At 41.1% G+C, this 24,072-nt stretch overlaps 1 protein-coding gene across 2 annotated transcripts in view; it reads left to right on the top strand.

The window, feature by feature from the left end:
- Nucleotides 1-24,072, top strand: part of MTR (5-methyltetrahydrofolate-homocysteine methyltransferase) — a 70,555-nt gene that overhangs the window by 16,721 nt on the left and 29,762 nt on the right. For both annotated transcript variants that reach the window (XM_075203730.1, XM_075203731.1), the window contains 11 exons: nucleotides 675-769; nucleotides 7,142-7,242; nucleotides 8,474-8,535; nucleotides 17,860-17,927; nucleotides 18,030-18,109; nucleotides 18,960-19,072; nucleotides 19,482-19,622; nucleotides 20,874-21,059; nucleotides 22,541-22,720; nucleotides 23,190-23,306; nucleotides 23,829-23,969. In XM_075203730.1, coding sequence (XP_075059831.1) covers nucleotides 675-769; nucleotides 7,142-7,242; nucleotides 8,474-8,535; nucleotides 17,860-17,927; nucleotides 18,030-18,109; nucleotides 18,960-19,072; nucleotides 19,482-19,622; nucleotides 20,874-21,059; nucleotides 22,541-22,720; nucleotides 23,190-23,306; nucleotides 23,829-23,969 — 1,284 coding nt within the window. The remainder of the gene's footprint in view (nucleotides 1-674; nucleotides 770-7,141; nucleotides 7,243-8,473; nucleotides 8,536-17,859; nucleotides 17,928-18,029; nucleotides 18,110-18,959; nucleotides 19,073-19,481; nucleotides 19,623-20,873; nucleotides 21,060-22,540; nucleotides 22,721-23,189; nucleotides 23,307-23,828; nucleotides 23,970-24,072) is intronic.

Here is a 24,072-nt window from a genome sequence, read left to right as displayed (position 1 = left end):
ACGAAGTGGTCAGATTCCCATCTGCAGTTGGAACGCCAGAGGATCAGCTTGTCTTCCAAAGCGAGGGTGTTTCTTCATTGGTGGTTGGTCCAGGATCACCTGGGGGTAGGCAGGTCCTTTGCCTGTGGTCCTGGAACATAGTGACCACAGACGCCAGCTTGAGGAGGTGAGGGGCTGTGGCCCTTATGGCTTCAAGGCTTTTGGTCGACTCAGGAGTCTTCCCTGTCTATCAACATTCTGGAGTTGAAGGCCATGCTATTGGCTGTTCGGGGCGCCCAGACCATACTTCAGGGGTTTCCGGTCAGGTTACAGTCTGACAATGCCACAGCAGTGGCGTATGTCAACAGACAGGGCGAAACCAGAAGTGCAGGGGCAATGGCAGCACAAATCTTCACCTGGGCTGCACTACCACTACCTACTTGGTAAATTCTACTAACCTTGTTCTCCCCCTACCTGGTGCTCCCAGGGACTGTGTAAGGAACAAAAGGAGCCCTGGAAAACGCCTGGGCTAGGGTAGGGAGAATGTTAGTAAAATTACTCTAGTAGACAGTAGTGCAGCTTTTATGTTTTTTATATTTTAATATTCTTCATCTTCTCTCTAATTACTGTATTACTTGAAAATATACAGTATAACTGCCATTTCTTACTAAACTTTTTCTTTCTCATAATTTTAGATTTCAGGGACCATTGTAGACAAAAGTGGACGAACCCTTTCTGGTCAAACAGGGGAAGCGTTTGTGATTAGTATGCAACATGCTGACCCACTATGGTAAGAAGACAACTATTTAATTTGGGTTTTTTATTTTTTTAATTAAACATTTTTACTTTAAATTACTTTTACATGTACATCCAGCATCATGACAATAAACTATACATTGAAGTTTTTCATATTATAAAAAGAAGAAATCTTTCTGAAAGCAGAAAAGAAGGAAAGGAGAAAAAAGTGATAGAAAAGAAGAGCAAAGGACAGAGTGTGTATAAGAAATAAAGAAGACAGTGAAGACAGCACCCTAATATTAAAACCAAATTAGGAAGGGGGGGAAAGGGACTAGAGGTCGTTCTTAGGTCCAGTGTCTTAGCTTCCAATTAATCTTCAAGATTTACGGCTGTGTCTAGACCGTAAACCTATTTGTCTATAATAAATGCTTGTAGAAGCATCTACAACTTTTTTAACATAGACCATTTGGTGCCTTCGAACACTTGCATGATGTGCGTTTACACTTGATTAATTTGTGGTTTTATATATCAACATGTTTTGGTTAACAAAGAAACTACTACAGTCAAGTCTAAACAAGGGCAAGCTATTGTTATTGTTGTATTGTATTGTTGACCAATGATCTACTTACTGCAAAATCTAATGGTAATTTCTCCATACTCATTCTCCTGGACCTCTCTGCAGCTTTTGATACTGTTGATCACCCTCTTCTCCTACACACCCTTCACTCCATTGGCCTTTGTAACACAGTTCTTTCCTGATTCACTTCCTACCTATCGAACTGCTCCTTTAGTGTTTCTACCTCTGGCACCCCCCACCCCCCCCAACTCTCACTATCTGTTGGGGTTCCACAAGGCTCTGTTCTTGGCCCTTTACTTTTTTCATTGTACACCTCTTCTCTTGGTGCATTAATTTGCTCATTCGGCCACCAATACAACCTCTACGCTGATGACACCCAAATCTATATCTCTTCCCCTCACTTCTCTCCTTCTGTACTGTCTCATGTAACCAGCGCTCTATCTGCTATCTTCACATTGATGTCCCAACACTACCTAAAATTCAGCATGTCCAAAACAGAGCTTATTATCTTCCCTCCTGCCAGAATCACCACCTGCCCTCAAATCTCCGTCACTGTCAATAACACCACAATTTCCTCAATCTCCCAAGCCCGCTGCCTTGGTGTCATGCTTGACTCCATCCTCTCCTTTATTCCTCACATCCAGACTCTCTCCCAGTCCTGTTGACTCCACCTTTAAAACATTGCCAGAATACGCCCTTTTCCTACTCAACATGCTACTTATCCATTCTCTCATCATCTCCTGTCTTGACTATTGCAGCCTCCTGCTTTCTGGCATTCTTGACACCCATATATCCACACTTCAATCCATCCTAAGACTGATCTTCCTCTCTCACCGCTCCACATCTGCTACACCACTTTGCAAATCCCTACACTGGCTCCCTGTGTCCTCCAGAATCAAATTCAAATTACTCACCCTTACCTACAAAGCCCTCAACAACACTACCTCTGCATACATCTCAAATCTCGTATCAAAATAATCTTCCTCCCGCCCACTTAGATCTACCTCTGACCTGCGCCTTGTCTCATCTCTGGTAACCACCTCTCACTCCCGCCTACAAGACTTCTCCTGTGCTGCTCCACACTTATGGAATTCCCTACCATGCTCAGACTTTCACAGAGCCTTCAATTCTTTAGATATTCTCTGTAAACCCATTTCTTTTTTAGAGATGACCCTTCTCGATAACTATTTACACTAATGCACCCTCACAACTATCCCATACTCCACTCTGAAACACATTTGCTCAGCTTGTGTCAGCTGTGCCCTCTTCCACTTAGAATGTAAGCTCTCTAATGAGCATGAACAGGGTCCTTCATACCCTTTGTTTTCATGTCTGCATTTATTCTGTCTATCTTGTATGTCCCTGTTTTATGTATATACTGGTTTCCCTACTGTATGGCGCTACGGAGCACTGTGGTGCCTTACAAATCTACGATAATGATAATAGCTTTATTAAATAATATATAAAAAAGAAATGATGCCATTGTCAGGCTTTTTATGATGAAAATATGGTAGAAAAATTTGCTTTTGAAAATAAACCATGACATTATGTTTTTTAAAGACAGATAGCCTTGCAGGGATGAAACTACACCACTTATGACAATATTGTCATATTTAAATAAGGCAAAAAGTATATTTGCCAACAGAAATCTTGGGTGTCCACGTTTATGACATGACTCGTGATCTGGAAATGAAACCGCTAGAACCATGTTGCACTGTAGTTTTTTTTATTTACATAATACAAGGGTGGTAACCGGTGGTCCAGAGTATTGGCATTTAAGCCATAAGGTTGGACATGTATGGGGAGTATACAGTGTAGTGTGACCCATTTCTGGAACAGGCTTCACCAATGTTTGGATCTAGTTGAGCAGCATGCACCAGGAGGAATAGTGATTGGGCAGTGTAGCATAAAATTTATTGAGGCATCCACAGTGGTGTTAAACACATTTCTTTATTGAGAGGGAGGAATGGACTGTGGAAAGACATTAATTTACTGTTGATGTTATTGGATTCGGCCACCTTCTAGCAATTATGTGTAAGTGTGAAACATTTAGTTAAAAGTGTCTGAGATAGTTTTGGTTTAATTGAGGCTTGATTATAATATTGAATAAATATACTTTGGAGTAGTATGTATAGGAGTACCCATATTATTTAAGAACTTCAGATTCTTCTTCCAGAATCTTTGCAGCCTGGGGCTACTCCCATCAAATGGTAGAACAGTCCTGAGAAGTTGCAACATTTGGGATACAAGTCATCTTGATCTATGTTAAATTTAGTTAGTCAATGGGTAGTATAATTCACCCTGTAATGTTTATTTAATTGTGTTCTATGTTCTCCATAATTCAGGGATACTAACTTGGGAATCTTGTGTACCTCCTAAACATCTTTCCAATGAACCCACATCAGTCTTCTATAGGCCTTTCCTTTTATCAATTAGTCTGGTAACCCTACGAAGTAGAAGGGATTTCTATAAAATTAAATCTAGGTCTCTGCGACCGAGTTATGAAAAAATTCTGGGAAATGGAAATCCATAGATCGTGGTACTTTACCCTTGAATTGAGAGTTTTGTTCATGGCAGAGCTGAAGGTAATTAAAAAGATGAGGGTAGAATTTGACATTCCCAGTTCTCATCTCAATTTTCTTAAGAATGGTCATACATCCTGCATACAACTGACAAATCCTTATCTATTCTGTACAGGTTATTTGCTAATCCAGATTTAAAAAAAAAAAAAAAAAAAAAAAAAATTCTCGTAAAAGGATGTAAATGTGTTATGACACACTGGGCCTGGTTCATTAAGGAGAACAAAGCAAGAAAATGAGTAAATTTGCTCCTGGACAAAACCATGTTACAAAGCAAGGGGTGCGAATTAGTTTATTATTTTGTACATAAGGAAAATACTGGCTGCTTTTTCATGTAGCACACACATACTTGTAGCTTTAAATTTACACTGAAATTTAAAGGTCATCTAAGACATGCCCCACCCCAACTATAAATCCGTCCCCACATTTTAAATTTAACTCCACTCTTCAATACAACAGGGTTTTGCCCAGGTGCAAAGTTACTCCTTTTTTTTTTTTTTTTTTGCTTTACTTTCCTTAATGAATCAGGGCCCCTGTACAGTGCTCCAGATCCTTACCACATGTTCAGCTTGATTGTTTCTGTATAAGGACGATGGGTTGCTTTTCTGTAAAAGTATGTGAGGTGGGTCCATTTAAAAGGGATTGCAATATCTGACAGTTATAGGAAGGGCTTTCTCATTATCACAGGTAACTGAATGAGGAGAGGAAGTTATAAACTTTGAACAGATGAGTTACTATTGCTGGGGACATAATTTTTTTTTTTTTTTTTTAAAGTGCATATAGAGCAAGCCATTTCTTGTCCAGATATTGGGCTGTCTAAGAAATTCCTTTTGGTTTTGATCGAACATAGGATAAGATGAAGTGTCTAGCGAAACGCGTAGCCAGCGTGATCTCAGAGCATAATCCGCGGTGGTCAGCACGTTGGTTTGATCGCTAGTATTACCATATTTATTCAGTACATTCTAGTGTAATAAAATAAAATAGCGAAAAGTACTTAATTTTGTTGAAATAGATAACACTGCTTAAGAACAAAAGGAATTATCAACAAGGTTACTATTTTAACTGTAATTATGTCAGCACCAGCATGTATACCAGCATTGGCATAGATTGGCTGCCGCCTAGAAATAAGAACAATAAAGTAACTATTAGGAGCCACAAGCAGCCTGACAATAAGGTTATGAGATGAAAAACTTAGGCATTGAGCCCCTGGACATATAAAGGACATGGTGCTGCAATATATAGGTAGATTTTTTTTTTTCTGTTTAGGGTTACAAGCATGGAAAGTAGAAGTGTACAGTCTAGACTTTAATTCCGGATGTGAGTGATTAGTAAAGTGTGTCTCCTGAAGTAAGACTGTATAAGCCCTATGTTGCTTAAGTGTAAGATAGTGTTGTATGTTTTTGTGGGCTGTTCAAACCTTTAAAGTTCCTAGAAGCCATAGGGGGATGGAACAGGGATGCCCCAGGTCCCCCAGTGAGAGTCAGAAGTGCTGTAAAAAAACCAGTAACAATGCATTGTTAATACTTTTGCAATGAAGACAGAGAATATGAAAAAGTGCCTGAAGTAAGATAAGGTGGAAGGGAGAGGAGAAAGAAAAAGGGAGGCAGGGAACTGGACAGGACCAATATGTGGGGGCACATCTGGTCCGTTTGCTGGCCAAGAAAAGTAAGGGCCAATGCCAGTGGCAGGGAATGGCCGGGCAAGAGCAGTATACCCATTACGGGGACCTGGCCAGGGATACAGAAAAAGGTCTGGTATTCCCAACCGCAGAAGGTGGATGTCAACACCTCCTGTCCAGGGTTGAAAAAGCTGAGAAGGAAGCCAGGTGAAGGGTGGCGATCAACTACTACCATGATCCAGAGATCCGGTTAAATAAAAAAAATAAAAGTACAATAAAAAAATAAAAATGGGGCAGTAGAAGAGTAGCAATGTAAAATGGTAAGAAAGGAACACAGTGTAAACACAGAAAGTTAGTAAAAAAAAGAAGTAAAGTAACATCATGTGCCTAAGGCACACAATTCCTCCAAGCCTACATGAGAAGGACTGAATACCAGTGGTCTGTCATGAAGAGAGAAAGGAAAATGAAACTGATCGACTTCTGAGAAAAAGAAACACAATAAGCATATATCAAGGAGGGGGAGCAGAGGCAGATGGTTTAATGGTTCTTGTCACAGTCGTCCACTCGGTATGGGAGCTTTCCGAAGGGGAAGGTGGATCCCAAAGAGCTCGGGCCCGGTTCCTGCGTCGGGGGTGGGCGAGTGAGACCGGGGTCATGAGTCCCAAAGTCTCACGGAGTCAGACTTCTTCCACCATTGTCCGAGCACATTGAAACTTGTTCTGATAGCAGAGGAGAAGACGGAACAGGAAGCCCCAGTGATAACGTATGTTGTGGTCCCTGAGATTAGACGACACTGATTTTCAATTCACGCCTCTTGAGGAGGGTGACCGGGACAGTGTCCTGGAAAATATGCAGGGAGGCCTATTCGATTGAGATTGGGTCAGCCTTCTGAGATTACTGCAGGAACGCCTCCTTAGTAGTGTAATTTGAATTTGCTCTATAGAGTGGGAAAGGAAAATATACCCTGAAACTTAAAGGCATCTCTCAGCAAGTTTGCAGTTTTTGAACCATTGTCAACCTGAAAAAATACTGGCAGTGTGAAATAAATATTGATCTGCCAATGGAGTAAACAAGAAGCGATTTGGCCTCCAGTCATGGAGCGTAGGGTGATTTCCTAACTAATGGAATTTCAGACTACTGGTAGACCGGGATGGGAGGGTTCAATATTAATATTTAACATTCTAATGTATTTGACATCCAAAATAAGTGGTTGTGGACATTTTATGATATATTATTTTTTTGCCGGGAAAATAAACATTATCTACCCATATTTCTTGTAATGCTACAAAAAATTATAATACTAGTCTTAATTTAAATTGTGGTGTTTACCGGTTTTTATAAATGTTACATATGAAATGACCAGGTGCTAAGCCGATTGATTACAAATGAAGCCTCAAATGGTTCACACTATTTCCAGTTCTATTGTGCCTTAGAAATATATGATCTAAAGTGTAGCTAAATGTATTGGGAAGTTTGGGGTTGCACTTTGACTTTGGTTTCTTTTCCAATCATTAAACAGTTCAGGTTGTTATAGTATAATAAGCTCTTAGTAATACTTTTTCATTAGGCATGCAAACATTATGTTTAGTGTCAGGAGGCAATATAAATTCGAATGAGCACCATAACTATATTTATTTTCATTTTCTTAAGTATTGGCTTAAACTGTGCTTTGGGAGCTGTTGAAATGAGACCATTCATTGAAGCCATTGGGAAATGCACAACATCCTATGTTCTCTGTTATCCAAATGCAGGTAAGTTGTTCTGCATGAATTGGTAGTGAAGTTAATTGCTGAATGAATTCCGTAATCTTTTTTTACATGTACAATATTCTCATACGGGGGCATAGGTAAGTGTTGTATTTTAGTCATGGGATTTGTGTGTACCGACTCAAATCATGCAAAATTAATTGAACACTCTAAAATTTTGCCTTTTTGTAGCCACAATATGACCCACAAAACTTGTCAAAAGTTTGTTTTCTATACAGAAAATTCAGCAGCTTGCATAAAGGCATTTAAAGAGATTTGCCTTAATCAGAACTATTTATTGAGCTGTGTGTATAGCAAATGTTTTCACTGCAGGTCTGACTCTCGCCCTCTCTCGTTGCCATTCTCATAGGGCAGGTTTATTAAGGGATATTGGGAACTTTAAATTCCATTGACTAAACTAGACAGATATTTGAGGCATATTAGATTTGCTCTAACAAATGCTGATTGGGCAGCACAGTGGCTAAGTGGTTAGCACTTCTGCCTTACAGCACCGGGGTCATGAGTTCAATTCCCGACCATGGTTTTATCTGTGAGGAGTTTGTATGTTCTCCCTGTGTTTGCGTGGGTTTCCTCTGGGTGCTCCGGTTTCCTCCCACAATCCAAAAACATACTGGTAGGTTAATTGGCTGCTAACAATTTGACCCTAATCTGTGTGTTTGCCTGTGTGTGTGTTAGGGAATTTTGACTGTAAGCACCAATGATGTGAGTGAGTTCTCTGTACAGCGCTGTGGAATTAGTGGCTCTATATAAATAAATTGGTGGTGTGATAATAAACGAGCAATATTATCTGTTGTAGAAAGGAGGGAGGGTTTTGGGAAGAAAATTGAATATTTAAAAATGTGAAACCGTTAACAAAAAACAAAAAGCAACAAATATTTTACCATTAAATCACCTATTTATTTTTGTTGGCTGTAATTGTGTTTTTTGTTTTTTTTCTCTATTAAGATGAACAAGTATTTTATTACTGATCTTAGTAATGCTATATCTGATTACCTCAAAATTGCTGAACACAGTTGGAACTGCAATATACTTTGTGATCAATATCAATGATGGCGAACATTTTAAATAAGGACAGTGTTACTTAAAACAGTGCACAATATGCATCACTAAGTTTGTACTTACAAATGCAAACTTTGTGTTTTAATTTAGGATTTTATTTATTTTCTTCCTGTAGGATTAGTCTTAACTAACAAACTTTCCATTATAATACTTTTAGGTCTGCCCAACACATTCGGCGGTTATGATGAAACACCAGAAGTGACCGCTAAGCACATTAAGGTAACGCTTACTATAAACTATATATATATATATATATATATATATATATATATATATATATATATATATATATATATATATATATATATATACACTTCTTGTATTTGCTACATACTAAGCTGTTCCAAAGTGGCAATAATTCATCCTATGATTTAGACTTGGACACTGTCTACTTATCTGACTGCATAAAGGTTTGCCTGACATGGTAGTATCTAAACTCTTGATGTCAGAGAATTTAAAATACACCACAGTGTAGATTGGCGTCTATTCTTGTCTGTCTTTAAAAGGTGACAAGACCCACTACTATACCCCAATGTCTCGCAGTTTCCCCCAATGGCAGGAAAGAGAAAGGTATTATTCCAAGTTAGTAAAAAAAAATGGGGTTTAACCTGTTCTCTTTCCAAAGGGAATGTCAACACTTTTTACAAGGTTTTACCAATATCATGCCCCATAATTTAGTGGGTAGTGGTGGTGTGGGCAGTGAATTCTGTTACAGAATACCTTGTACAAGCCTCCACCATATACTGTTTGGTGCTTGTTGTCGGTCAGCATGGATAAATTAGAACCATATCTTACTGTATTGGACCAGGTGTGTGCCTCTTTATTTCTACTACTTTTGCATAAAATCATAGGTTCGTCTTTTAGAATTACCAGGCTTGTTTGTGATGTGATGGCCATGGTATGTTTCAACTTGTAGTACTATAACACAACAGTACAAATAATAGTAATATTGAGCTCAGATGCTGCACAGGTTAAGTTGCATAAAACAACAATCTTTATGTACTTCAATAAGTGGTAATGCGCTAAAATAAGTATTAATATTTCCCCAAAAAATACAGTGATATAATAACCATATTTGTTATTCCTTTTCATGGCAGAAAATTCTGTTTTTAAATAGTTTTGTTCAGGTGTTTGTCTGTTGTGCAATGTTTCCTTCCCTAACTGGGCAGCTGAAATGGCAATATCTTTTGATAGAGATAGTATATATATTTATTTACACAGAATAAGGGGTAGGTAACATTAAGGTGAGCACATAATGTAATTATATTCTATGCAATCTTGAAATTATCACTGTGTGCAACACACAACATATCATAACTGGGAGACCTTTCAGAAATATGATTCCCCATCATTTCAACCACATATGTCTCTTTCCTGCCATTGGGGGACACTAAAACATTGGGGTATAGTAAGGGGGTGTGGGCTAGGAGTGTGGCACTGTAAAATTAACCTCTTTGAACATACACTCCTCTCCTACTGTGCCCCTTCCATCTGGGATCACACTCCATTTTAATTACTGCTTGGGAGATAAGGCATTTTATTTTGGGCTCCTGCCCGTTTCTTATTTTTTAATATTTATATTAAAAAAATATTTATAATATTTTTAAAAAAATTAATATTTTTTATTTTATTTAATTTTTATTAATTTTTATGCAGCGCAGGGACCATTGTTTTTACCAGAGAAGTGACCAGCCTAGGGGCAGCCTTCACTCTGGGTCTTGGTGTACAGCCTCTGGGCTTCCCTTACCCCTGATGCTGCGAAAGACGTCTGGTAATACCTGTGTGTTTCACACACAGGGTGGCTCTATGAGAGGGAGCTGTCAGCCGCATGGCTTGCTGACATCCCACTCTGCAGAAGGGAAAAGACCACGCGACATAAGTCCTTTATGGAGTACAAGTCACTAGCGGATCTGGAGAAGGGGAGGAGGCAGGCACTGCTGGCTACAACAAGTAGCCTATTCTTTTTGTATGCAGAGTACCGGGTCAAGAAATATAGAAAAGGAGAACAGATCCATTACTGGGCAGCCATAACTGAGGGGAGGGACTTCTCCTCAGTGTATTTTGGAGGACTTTCCCTCAAGAAAATCTCCACATTCGCAGTGCAGAAACACCTCTGATCGAAATTTTCTCCTGTTGTGCTCTCCCTGTCTTTTTTTTATTTATTTTTTTTTTCCTAGTATAGTGAAACAAATGATAGCTCTGTGTTTAATATGCCTTCACTACCTGTTACTTCAGTGTTGTAGGCATTTATTCTCGCATTGGGGGGGACTCACTATTAATAAATTTCAGTATATTGGGTCTCAGAGAGTAACATACAAGTATAATGTGTTTTTTGTTTTTTTTGTTTTAAAAAAATTAGAGAGAGTGCTCTATTTGGTTTCCTCACTCACACTGCTTGGAAACAGCCGGACCGGAAGTTTACTATTCCTAGGAGATTCCTCACCCTGTATCCGTTACAGGAGGAGGATTTGGCCCGATGGCAGCAGATTCCAAAAGTTGATACACCGGTTGCTTGCTTAGCTCGTCCTACTACGCTTCTGGTGCTGGGAACAGCGGCCCTACAGGATTCCACTGACCGTAAGGTTGAGGGTCATCTAAAATCTATTTAGCGGCAGGCACTTCTTTCAGGCCCATGTTTTCATCGGCATGGGTTCCCAGAACGATGGGAACATGGTCAGAACAGCTGGCAGAGGGATGCAAGATTCCAAATTGCCCAACATTTGAAAGGGGCGTCTGGATACTTATATGTCTGTGTTTAATATGCCTTCACTACCTGTTACTTCAGTGTTGTAGGCATTTATTCTCGCATTGGGGGGGACTCACTATTAATAAATTTCAGTATATTGGGTCTCAGAGAGTAACATACAAGTATAATGTGTTTTTTGTTTTTTTTGTTTTAAAAAAAGAGGTATTATTAAGACAGTATTTATTAGACAATTGTTATTACAACATCAATGTCTGAGAAAGGGACTTCAAAGACCAAGGGGTTTTGCTAGAAAGTCTGAACACCATTATACTTGTGCAAAATGTAATGGGATGTGTCACTCCTCCGCTGCATGAAACTGCTGGGGTCAATGGTATCAGTGTTCGAGGCTGTGCCCTTCGCACAGTTTTATTTGAGACCATATCAGAGAAAGCTTCTCCAAGAATGGTCCAAATCCACGCTTCACCCAGACAAGCAGATCATAACTCTGGCTTCAGCTTCACAGCTATCCTTCACATGTTGGTAACCAGAACAAATGTGGGAAAAGGTCATTCCTTCCAAGTGTGGGATTGGGTTTTGTTTACCACAGATGCCAGTCTGTTGGGTTGGAGCGTGGTGATCGGTTAGATCCGATTCCAGGGCCACTGGTTTCCCTTATCCTCCTTGCCCATCAATGTACTGGAACTCAGGGCGGTTTACAGAGCATTACTTCAGGGTCGGATGTTTCTGGCCAGGAGGCCCCAGAGGGTTCAATTCGACAATGCTTTAGTTGTAACCTACTTGACCCGTCAGTGGGGAACATGACAAGGCGAGAAATAGCGAAGATCGTGTCTTGGGTGGAGCGTCATGTTCCCCTGATTTTGCCCATATTTATCCCGGGATGGAAAACTGGGAGACAGAGTAGCTCAACTGCAACCAGATCCAGACCGGGAAATGGACGTTTCACGACGAGGTCTTTCCTCTTCTGGATTAGTGTTGTGGTCAGCTGGTGATCGACCGAGTTCCCCTCTTCTGCTTGAAGTCTACGGGTCTGAAGGATGGGATACACGGATGCCATATCTATTTTAAGTGTAGGTTTCGTCTGCCCTACCTGTTCTCCCCAAGGTTTCACTGCTTTCCATGGGCTTTCAGTGAAAGTGGCAGTTTTAAGGGATGTTCAGACTTTTCTGCAGGGTCTTCTGCATGTTCAACCCCCCTCTGTACATCCGCTTGAATCATGGGATCTTTAATCTCGTACTCGCGGCTATCGAAAAGGATCTCTTTTGAGCCTCTGGACCAGGTTAATCTCCGATATGTGACTTGGATATACGACTGTATTTCTCCTCTCCGTTTCATCTGCTCAGTGGGGTGTCTGAGTTGGGGGGCGCTGTCCATCTTTTCTGGCCTTTCATCCTGACAGGGCTGAGCTACAGACAAAACAGTGTTTTGTGCCGAAGGTGGTCTCCCTGTTTTATCTCCACCAGGAGATTGTCGTTCCGATGTTCTGTCCTGCGTTCAGGTCTTCTGATGACGCTTTGTTTTTTTTTAGGTGTGGTTTGAGCCTTTCGGTGCTATTTGGACCGGAAGGTTTCTGTTCACAAGACTGCTGACCTTTTCATCCTGTATGATGCTCACAAGTGGGGCTGGCCTTCATCCAAACAATCGCTCGCTGGCTTACGTCAAATATTTGGTGGGCCTTTGTTCAGCCAGTTTGATTGGTGCTGGTTGGTTTAAAAGCTCATCCTACCTGGGCTGTTGGTGTCTCATGGGCGGTGCGTCATGGGGCTTCTGCCAAGCAATTGTGCAGGGTTGCAACGTGGTCATCTGTCCCCACTTTATCGACGTTCTACAAGTTGCAAGGCTTTGCATCACGGGATGCTAGTTTTGGGCGCTTGGTGTTGCACGCAGATGTTCCAAAGCAATCCCTCCCTTAGGGGCAGCTTTAGTATGTCCCCAATGCATTGCAGTGTCCCCCAATGGCAAGAAAGCGAAAAGAGGATTCTTTTACTTGCTGTAAAACCCATTTCTCTTTCATCCTATATGGGGGACACTGCTACCATGGTTTGTATGTGGGAAGTGTGGAGTTGGCACGTAACTAGTTAACTTGTTTAATGTATCAATGCTGATTGACCCCTCCCCTCTGCAACTCCCCCCTGTAGCTCCTCAGTTTAGATTAAGTGCCCAAGGGAGTTGGGCTTAATCCTCAATGCTAGAGTTTTACTTTTAATTTTTCCATTGAATTTTTTTATTTAATTTCATTATTTTTCAAAGAGACTTTGTTCTTAAAGCAGAGGAGTGTGTTCTACCTATAGAGTACACACTCCCGGTATGCAGCCACACTACGCTGTCTCGTGAGAGGCGGACGACTCTCACTGACAGCGCTGGCAGTGTTTAGTGCTGACATGCGGCTTATGAAGCCGCTGTCACACTTCAAGCCTCCCGGGTTCCGGCGCTGCCTGACAGGCATAGGGTAGTGGTACTTGGAGCGATGGCGGGAGCCATCTTGCGGGGCCAGTCCAAGTTCCCTCCTCGGTAAAGGAGGGGGGAATCTTGACTTTAGGCTGCAGACATTGGGTTTAGCCAGTGGCTGCAGGGACATTTTGAAGTACCTTTAGGCGGGCACATCTTCACTGCCCACTAACCCAAGCTCTTCTTCCAGAGAACCAGCTTGGTCCTCGTTCTTGGTAAGAGGCTTAGACAGACTAAACCACTCTTCTAGAAGGGCCAAGATCGGTACTTTCTAGAATTAAAAGGTCTTTGTCTAACAATACCCCTCCTACACATATCATAGACCAGAACGACTCCCCAAGACATCAGGGTATTGACGATCTGGTCTTAGCCGTCGGACAAGCTCTGGATCTTATGGATTTGGATGAACCTAAATCTTCGATTTGGGGTTTTTTCAAAAAAATTAGAGAGAGTGCTCTATTTGGTTTCCTCACTCACACTGCTTGGAAACAGCCGGACCGGAAGTTTACTATTCCTAGGAGATTCCTCACCCTGTATCCGTTACAGGAGGAGGATTTGGCCCGATGGCAGCAGATTCCAAAAGTTGATACACCGGTTGCTTGCTTAGCTCGTCCTACTACGCTTCTGGTGCTGGGAACAGCGGCCCTACAGGATTCCACTGACCGTAAGGTTGAGGGTCATCTAAAATCTATTTAGCGGCAGGCACTTCTTTCAGGCCCATGTTTTCATCGGCATGGGTTCCCAGAACGATGGGAACATGGTCAGAACAGCTGGCAGAGGGATGCAAGATTCCAAATTGCCCAACATTTGAAAGGGGCGTCTGGATACTTATATGTGGCGGCACAGAACACAGTTTCTATTTCATCTTCAATTTCGGCCTTTACTAGAGGTCAGACGGCCAGAGGCAGACCGTCTCGTTGCTTCTTTGCAACATCCTTACCCAGCGATCCAGAAAGGAGACAGGCGAAGCAACTCTGTGTCGCTTCTATTCTTTCTGCAGGAGTCATTTGCTCCGTACCAGACAATCAGAAGAGACAGGGGTTCTACTCAAATCTGTTTCTGGTCCTGAAACCAGATGGCTCATTCCGACCCATTTTAAATTTAAAAACGTTAAATCTACACCTGAAGGTGGACAGATTTCGCATGGAGTTCCACAGATCAGTAATGAATTGACTGGAGGCAGACAAATTTTTAGCATCAATAGACATAAAGGGCGCTTACCTTCATGTCCCCATCTGGGAAGGAGATCAGTCACTTCTCAGATTCACAGTAGGTTCAGCCCACTACCAAGTATGGGCTCTCCCCTTCGGCCTTTCCACAGCGCCCAGAGTCTTCACAAAAATGTCAGTGATGGCGGCATGCTTTCTTTCCAGAGGGGTCAAAATAATACCATATATAGACGACCTCCTCATTAAGGCCTCATCAGCGAAACTGTGACAACAGCACCTGGCGCTTACTATCAGGATCCTGGAGCACCATGGATGGCTGATAAACTTAAAAAAAAAATGTCAATTGATTCCCTGCCAGAGGATGACCTTCCTGGGGCTCATTGTGGACACTAGACAATAAAAGGTGTTTCTTCCAGAGGACAAGGCCAGATCATTGCAAGAACGAATTGCATGGGTCCTGGCCACTCCCAGTCCAACTTTTCACTTACACATGCGCCTCCTAGGGAAGATGGTGTCGACATTCGAGACAATTCCTTGCGGTCTGTTCCATTGCCGCTGCTTCCAGTGGGATCTTTTAACCAAGTGGTCTGGTTCACACCTACATTTGGAACACCAGAGGATAAGATTGTCATCCAAAACAAAGAAGTCTCTTCAGTGGTGGTTGGTCAAGGATCACTTAGCGGCAGGCAGGTCCTTTGCCCCTTGGCCCTGGATCATAGTGACCACAGACGCAAGCATGAAGGGGTGGGGGGGGCTGTAGCCCTTCACTTACGCCTGCAAGGCCTTTGGTCAACTCAGGAGTCCTCCCTGTCCATCAACATTCTAGAACTAAAGACCATGCTAATGGCTCTTCGAGGCGCACAGAACCTCCTTCAGCGTTCTCCAATCAGGCTACAATCAGACAATGCCACAGCGGAACCAGAAGTGCAGGCGCAATGTCAGTTGCAGCACAGATCATTGCCTAGACGGAACAGCATGTTCCCTCACTCTCAGCTGTGTTCATCCCAGGCATCCAAAATTGGGAGATAGATTCTCAGTCGTCATGCAGTGATCCCGGGGGAGTGGTCACTCCATCCGGAGATCTTCCAATCACTAATTCAGAGATGGGGTCTTCCAGACCTGGATCTCATGGCGTCCAGACACAACAGGAAAGTTCCAAGATTCTGTGCAAGGGCAAGGGACCCCCTGGCAGTAGCCATCAACGTCCTGACAATGCCCTGGACTTTCCGGTTGGGATATCTGTTCCCATCCATACCCATGATCCACTGCATTCTCAAGAGTATGATGGGAGACTCCCAGTGATTCTGGTGGCCCCTGCCTGGCCGTGGAGATTATGGTACGCGGACATGGTTTCAATGGCGGTAGGTCAAGGCGTGCGTCTTCCACTGCGAGACAACCTCCTTCTCCAGGGCCCATTCCGTCATCAGGACTTATGGCGGCTGACTTTAACGGCATGGCTGTTGAAGCCAGCCTTTGGTGATCTAGAGGATTCTCTCCCAGAGTCGTAGACACCTTGTTGCGGGCTCGCAAGCCAGTTTACGCTTGTATCTACCATTCCATCTGGCGCACCTATATCAGATGGTTTGAGAATAGGCCATGCAATACATCAGCCTTTCGTCTTCCCCGTCTTCTGGCATTCCTTCAAGATGGCCTGGATGGAGGGCGGTGCAAATATCGGTCCTTTCGGTTTCCTTTCACCTTCGGCTGGCGGACGTGCCTGATGTTAAGACTTTTCTGCAAGGAGTCTTGCATATACAGCCGCCTTACGTACCGCCTACAGCTCCATGGGATCTCAACTTGGTACTTGGTATGCTTAAAGGGCCTCCTTTTGAACCGTTACATTCAGCTGATTTAAGGTTTTTAACATTGAAAGTAGCATTTCTTCTCGCAATTGCATCAGCTCGTAGAGTGTCGGAGTTAGGAGCCCTTTTGTTTCGTGAACCATATTTGGTTTTTCACGAGGAAAGTGCAGTTCTATGGGCTGTTCCTTCCTTCGTACCTAAAGTCGTCTCTGCTTTTCACATGAACCTGGAGATTGTGGTTCCAGTGTTTCAGCCGGGACCATCGTCTATCGGACAGAATCCAATGGAATGTTTGGATGTGGTCAGGGCTCTCAAATTTATGTGAGGAGGACTGCCCATATTAGACGCACTGATTCCTTATTTATCCTGTTTTAATCTCTCAAAAGAGGGTGGCCAGCCTCAAAGCAATCCATTGCCAGATGGATTAATGCAACCATTAGGCAGGCTTACACCAGTGCTAACCGGCCGGTGCCAAATCCCCTCACTGCCTTTTCAACCCATTCGGTGGGGGCATCCTGGGCCGTGAGAAATGGGGCCTCAGCGGACCAACTTTGCAAAGCAACCACCTGGTCCTCGATCCATACGTTTACTAAATTCTTTCAATTCCATGTCTTTGCACCTAATGACGCCAATTTTGGCTGTAGTGCTCTCAGCGCCGGGCTGTCGGAGCAGTCCCACCCTTAGAGGGGCTGCCTAAGAACGTCCCCATGGTAGCAGTGTCCCCCAGATTGGATGAAAGAGAAAAGAGGATTTTTATACTTACGATAAATCCGTTTCTCTGATTCCATCTGGGGGACACTGCGTTCCCTCCCTTCTGCTCTTCTACTGTATGTTCTTTGGTTGTTTGGCCTATCTTTCTTGGGGCTTTATAATTAAACTGAGGAGCTACAGGGGGGGGTTGTAGAGGGGAGGGGTCTGTAACCATTGATACATTAAACAAGTTAACTAGTTAAGTGCAACTCGACACTCCCCACATATAACCCATGGTAGCAATGTCCCCCAGATGGAATCAGAGAAATGGATTTATCGTAAGTATAAAAATCCTCTTTTCTCTGACTCCATTGGGTGACACTGTGCACCCTCCCCTTGCTCTGATTGTTGATTTTAGTGTTTTAAGTTACATCATTTTTCTTGTCACACCTGATGACCCTCTATTCTGAGTTTGATTATGCAAAAGCTGAGTTTGATCCCAGATGGGAGGGACTTAGTAGGGAAGGAGTGTATATTCAAAGAGTACAGTGCCATACTCCTAGTCCACCTACTATACACAAATGTTTTGCAGCCGCCCCCAATGGAGTCAGAGAAATGGATTTTATGGTGAGTAAAAAAATCCTCTTATTGCTAAACTTCATTTGTGCCTTTGTTTTTTTTTTTTTATTCCAAAGACAGTACCTCACAAAACTAATTTTGCCCTCAACAGGATTTTGCAATGGATGGTATGGTGAATATTGTTGGTGGATGCTGTGGAACTACTCCAGCACATATCAGGTAACTTTAAAGAAAAAGGGAGAGCTTTTCTGGTTAATTTCGTTTTCCTATTGATGTTAAAATGAGCTCTTACTCTGTACCATTATTATATTTTCTTATCAGAGAAATTGCAGAAGCTGTGAAGCACTGCAAACCAAGAATTCCTCCAGCGTCTGTGTTTGATGGATATATGTTGCTGTCTGGTATGTAAAGATCTGATTCAGTATTACATAAAACCTAGGAACTTGTATTTGATCTAATCCATACTTTCTGCTTCAGTGTATTTATATTATGTTTGAAACATAAATATATACAAGCATTAACTACATATGAATTGTTGTTTGATGTTAGGGTAGTAACTACTACTTTGTGTCAGACCATTGATTGTGTGTGTATATTTTGCTTGCTTGTGATCTTTCATTTTATACAGTTCTGACTTTTTCCATGTCATGTGCATCTGGTTATACTATCAGTTCAAACCATTGTACATTCAAGGATCATCACTCTGAGGCGGTGCAAGCCCTAGGTGGCACCCTCTCCCACCCGAAATTGAAGACAACCCCCACACACACTCTACCCGTCAGACAGTGTGACCCCACGCCTGATGCTTTCCCTGGTAGTAGGTGGGGGAAGGATCCTCAGCGCCTCATAGGGCGAGTGTGACGCTTGGCTCTGATCCGGATAATACTGATTCTCCTTCATGCTTTCTGTGTGAAGTGCACCGTGGAGGCATTAAACACTCTGGAATGGTGACATTATGTTACTCGTTCAGCATTTTAGGCGCCGCCTACCCATTGGTGCCTCTAGGCTTACATTGGGACGCTGTCATAGACACATGCATGTATGACTAACCAAGTGTTTGTTTTCCTAGAAATCTGATCCTCTGTTTTATTACTTTTGACCATAAAAAAGAAAATCCACATTTCCTTTTTTTTTTTTTTTGTTCAACTCCCCAAACATCTGCCTTCAGTTGTATGTAGGTAGGTGACAAGTGCTCTTTAATGTACTTCAGCCTCAGTGATGTCGCTAAATTGATCTCTTTCCCCCATGCAGGTTTGGAACCATTTAGAATAGGGCCTTACACAAATTTTGTAAATATTGGAGAGCGATGTAATGTGGCAGGGTCAAGACAATTTGCCAAGCTTATCACGGCGGGACATTATGAGGTATGTGTGTGCAAGAGGATTTTTAAGTGAAGTTGCATGGAAAATTCTTACAAAAGCCAGTTTTATTTTTGCCTATTTAATGTATCAGATGTATGTATTAAATATATTAAAGTCCGTTACTTTGTCAGCCTTCTATTAGACACTTAATATGACTAACACTAGCCAAACACTCTACAATATCATCATATTGCCTTGATCGCTTTCTGTCTGTGTGGTTATCTTCTGACAGTATTAACAGGTTGTCTTTTTATCTGGTGACTCTGGCCAATCACTGAAAGGCCGGATTTGTCTGGTTTGGACGAGTACATATGTTGCCATGTTGTACATGTGTTTCTTTTGCTTAGGCCTCAAGCCTAGAGGTAGGATTAGCCCTTGTTTGGCCAGCCTAATTTATGCTTGCTTTTAACAGGAAGCTTTGACAGTTGCAAAAGCACAAGTAGAGATGGGTGCACAAATACTGGACATCAATATGGATGATGGAATGCTGGACGGCCCCAGGGCCATGGCCAGATTTTGCAATTTTATTGCGTCTGAACCAGATATTGCGAAGGTAAACTATACAGTATTTTATTTTGCTAAGAAAAGTGAGTTTGTTTTTGTTTTTTTGTTTTTTTCCTTTTTCTTTTTAGAAATTTAGTAAGTGTATTTTCCAAAACATGTATACATCAACATTTTTTCTTTACTGTATATTCCAAAGTTTAGTAAATATTTATCACATTTTAATAAACTCATCCATTACAATATAAATATATTTGCCCAAGAGGCATATGGCTATTTGCATTTTTTTTTTTTTTAACATGCCAACCAGCTACTGATAGATCCAGTCAGTTTGCCTAAATTAATTATCCCAGGTTGGCAGAGGAAACCTTCACTTTTCCTTTGTCTGCTAATTAAGGGAATATCCTAGTGACATCACAGCATTTCTCCTACAGACATAGTAGAGTAGTGCACTCTGCAAGAGTATCACCAAGCGTTCAGTGTGAGTGCTGAATGAACCACTTTATTTTTTTCAAGGCTGGAAACCCTAGAACTCTAGACCAGGGTTTCTCAAATGCAGTCCACAGGGACCCCTAACAGAGCAGATAGTAATAGTAAATCTTTCACTTGTGGCCTGGAAAACATACACTGTTAGGTCTCCATGAGGACTGGATTTGACAAACCCTGCTCTAGACTATCAGTTTTGCTATTGCTGGACTCTAAAAATGTTTTCCGTGTTCTGCTTTAGTTAATCAGTGTTTTGATATTCAGAAGAGGTTAATATAACACATTTGTGGCCATGTCTGAAATCTTGCACAGAAAAATGGGGTTGTAAACCATAGCAGCATATCTGAGGCGCTCTTGTGCTGCAAGAAAAAAATTACAGAATTTGATTGGTTGCTATGAGTCAGAGGCAGTTTTCATAAAGATTTTAAATTTATTAACTGAATTTAAAAAAACCCAAAATACTTGGGTACAGTTGTTTATGCAGTACAGACTTGGACGTATAACAATTGCAAGAAATATTCTTCCGCTGGAAATGGTTGATATACTTTAGGAATTCCAGCATGCTTGGAACAGAACTCATATTATGCACTGGCAAATGAGATGACTCTATTTGATATTTCTGGTTGAAAAATTATTTATATGCTGAATTTTTAATGTTGTGGTTTTTTTTTTGTTTGTTTTTTTAAGTGGTTTGTCATGAAAAATATGGAGACTGCTCAAAGCAGAAGGAATCTTTTGAATCTTTGAGAGCCACTGCATTATATTGTTATAAAGAGATTGGTCCTATTCAATTTTGATTGCACATCTCACTCCACAGGTACCACTGTGTATTGATTCATCTAACTTTGAGGTGATTGAGGCTGGGCTAAAATGCTGTCAAGGAAAATGCATAGTGAACAGTATCAGTATGAAAGAGGGAGAAGAAGACTTCCTGACAAAAGCCAAAAAGATAAAACAGTATGGAGCTGCAGTAGTTATCATGGCTTTTGATGAAGTGGGACAGGTAAGTTTTACTTATCTCATTATAGTACAGGTTCCTTTACAGTTCATATCTACCAATTATCTCCTTTTGAATAAAGAGGTTACATATGCAATGCCCAGACGTTGAAAAAACAATGTTCATTGTTGGACCATGACTGACCATGTTCTCATGTAGTATACTACAGCTAAATAAACACTCCCAGAGAACGCTATTTTTTTATCATTGACACAAAACGCAAAGAACACATGTCAAAACATGTGGGTACAGGTCCATTCACTTACATTAGATTTTGAAGCGAGGGCCGTCAAAGAAGGTTTTCTAGGCTTTACTGATATACAGTCTTTACTTATGTTGTCAGAACAGCTCTGTTAACTCAAAGGCTCTTCTTATTTTAAAATTCTTCACGGATACAATTTTGGTTTGTGTTGAATTTTTACTCCTCTTGTAATGCTCATTATTTAACAACAACCAGTCAAAGGAAAGCATCTCCTAGGTTTGGTTGTTCTTACAAAACTCTGACTTTGGCTTTCTTGAATACAAGCCTTGATTGGACAGCCTCCTCTAGTTGTTAGCCTAGGGTAAACATTCATTATGTTTAAGGTGACCTGGTTGCAGTCTACCATAGTTCCCTGGGTAACCAATATCTGTTTAGCATAAAATTTCATCCAAGTTCTGTCAGAGAAGGCAAAAACTTTGTTTAAATCAACAACAGAGTAAATGGACCTTGAAGTTATAGTTCAGCTGATACGAAGGTAAACAATCCGTATAGTCAAGTTGAGTGAAGTCATTAATACTTTGCAAAGGACGTGTTATCAGGATGAGGGTTATATTACCACTTTAATGGTCGCTAGTATGACCTCATGTCAAGTATTGTGTACAATTCTGAAGCCCATATCTCCAAAATAAAATGCAAACCAGTTCGAGAAGGGCTACTAAATTGGTGCATGGGCTATATTATAAAATGTTACATGACTTCTGTAGCTCATTCAGTGTCCCTTTTGGCCTTGTAGTAGCTTCTCTGATAAGTGCCCTTTTTTCCACCATTAATTGTAGAGGAGACTGGCTGGTCTAGGCATTTTTGTTATAATCTCATACTACTACCAATTCTGTACAATAGAACGCGTTGAGCTCATATGTTCATGTCTTTGCAATAGTCTTGTACCCTTCCCCCGGGATTGTGCCCCTGAATAATCATTTCTCTGACTTGCTTGGCATTCTGTCATTCACTTTTTTTTTTTTATGTTAAAGGATGTCAATCATTTTTTAAAGACACGTAGAGAGTGCGGGTATTTATATTAACAAACAGGTGATCTACTGATTTCTTACACAGGGTGGATTTAACATTGTGTGACTTTGGAGGTAATGTTTTACACCTGTGCAAATTGGAACTTTCAATTGCAAAGGGTATGGATGCTCTTTAAAAATAAAAGCCATGCGTTATTCAATATAGTTATTTGTAGAAAAGTTTTTGGGAATATTTCTGGTCATTTCTATTTACGCAGGCCACAGATGCAGAGACAAAGATCAGAATCTGCACAAGAGCTTACAACCTTTTGGTCAGTAAACTGAATTTTAACCCTAATGACATCATTTTTGACCCAAACATCCTAACAATTGGCACTGGCATGGAGGAGCATGACAAGTATGCCATATATTTTATTGAAGCAACAAAAATGATAAAGGTAAGATTATCAGACACCTTACATTTACATATCACATACTTTTGCACTAATCTTGTGTTTTATATGTTGCAATTATTTGAGGCTTTGCCATTGGAAAGGTTACAGTGCTTTCTGTAGAATTTATTGAGAAGTTCTACCCCGTTCTGACCTTGAAACCCCCCCCCCCCCACCCCCACCACTGCCTCAAATACAGCTAATGTATATCACAAAACAAAACTGAAAAAAATGCTTATTGTAGTGTGTACAATTACATAGCCCAAATATCAATATATGGTTGTGTGTTTAGGAATCACAATTCTGCAAGGGCTGATCAGTACACTAGCATGGTCGTGCTGCATAATTTGTACGTCCTCTGGAGTTCAGGGAAGACATATCACACCATATGTCCAGATAAACATACTACCTCTGTACATATTATTGTCACAGTATTTATAAGTGATTTGTGTTGTTTGTGTGTTTGCATTGTTAGGAATCTCTGAAAGGAGCTAAAGTCAGTGGTGGCCTTTCCAACCTCTCTTTCTCATTTCGAGGGATGGAAGCAATTCGAGAAGCGATGCATGGGGTATTTCTTTACCATGCTATTAAGGTAACAATTTAATTTGGAAACATCCAACTTGGCCTTTTTACTGTAATTAAAAGCTAATTGCTAATTTGAATAGTTTGACTGATATGCTTTTATTATTCTTATACATTGGTTTGTGCATTCTGTTCAAAATACTTAATCTGCTGTAAAAAAAATATTAAAATAAATTCTAAAAAGTTTATATAAATTAGATTATGATTGCCTAGCTATGCAGGACCATCTACCCACCACAGTTTAACCTGTTTCATGAGCTGTCACCTTGACACACTGGAAAGCTCCATTTAATGGATTAAACCCATATTTATCGACTAGGAACATGTGACATCACTGAGGCACAAAGTGGTTCTTTTTTAAATTGTGTATAGGTGACAATTGAACTAAAAGTAACAGATCCAATTAGGGATCGCTGTTCAGTGTGTATTATGGATGTGCCACAAAGATTACGCAAGAGCTACATCTTTTGTAGTGCTGTGCTGGAGAATTTCACATGTACGTTACATGGTAACATTTCCATGTCTTCTGTAGAGTGGCATGGACATGGGGATAGTAAATGCAGGAAACCTTCCAGTGTATGATGATATTGACAAAGAACTCCTTCAGCTATGTGAAGATCTCATTTGGAACAAGGACCCTGAAGCAACAGAGAAGCTTCTAAAATATGCACAGGTAAATACTAGAAAGTTACTTAACTCCTACATATGTATAGCAGTTAATACAGTTTGCTATTACCTTTCCCGGCACAAGTGCAGTAGATAGTGTAGTGGGAAGG

The sequence above is a fragment of the Mixophyes fleayi genome, chromosome 3, assembly GCF_038048845.1.
Source record: "Mixophyes fleayi isolate aMixFle1 chromosome 3, aMixFle1.hap1, whole genome shotgun sequence".
Lineage (NCBI taxonomy): Eukaryota > Metazoa > Chordata > Amphibia > Anura > Limnodynastidae > Mixophyes > Mixophyes fleayi.
The sequence above is the reverse complement of the archived record's forward strand: the minus strand, read 5'-3'. Positions and strand labels throughout refer to the sequence as shown.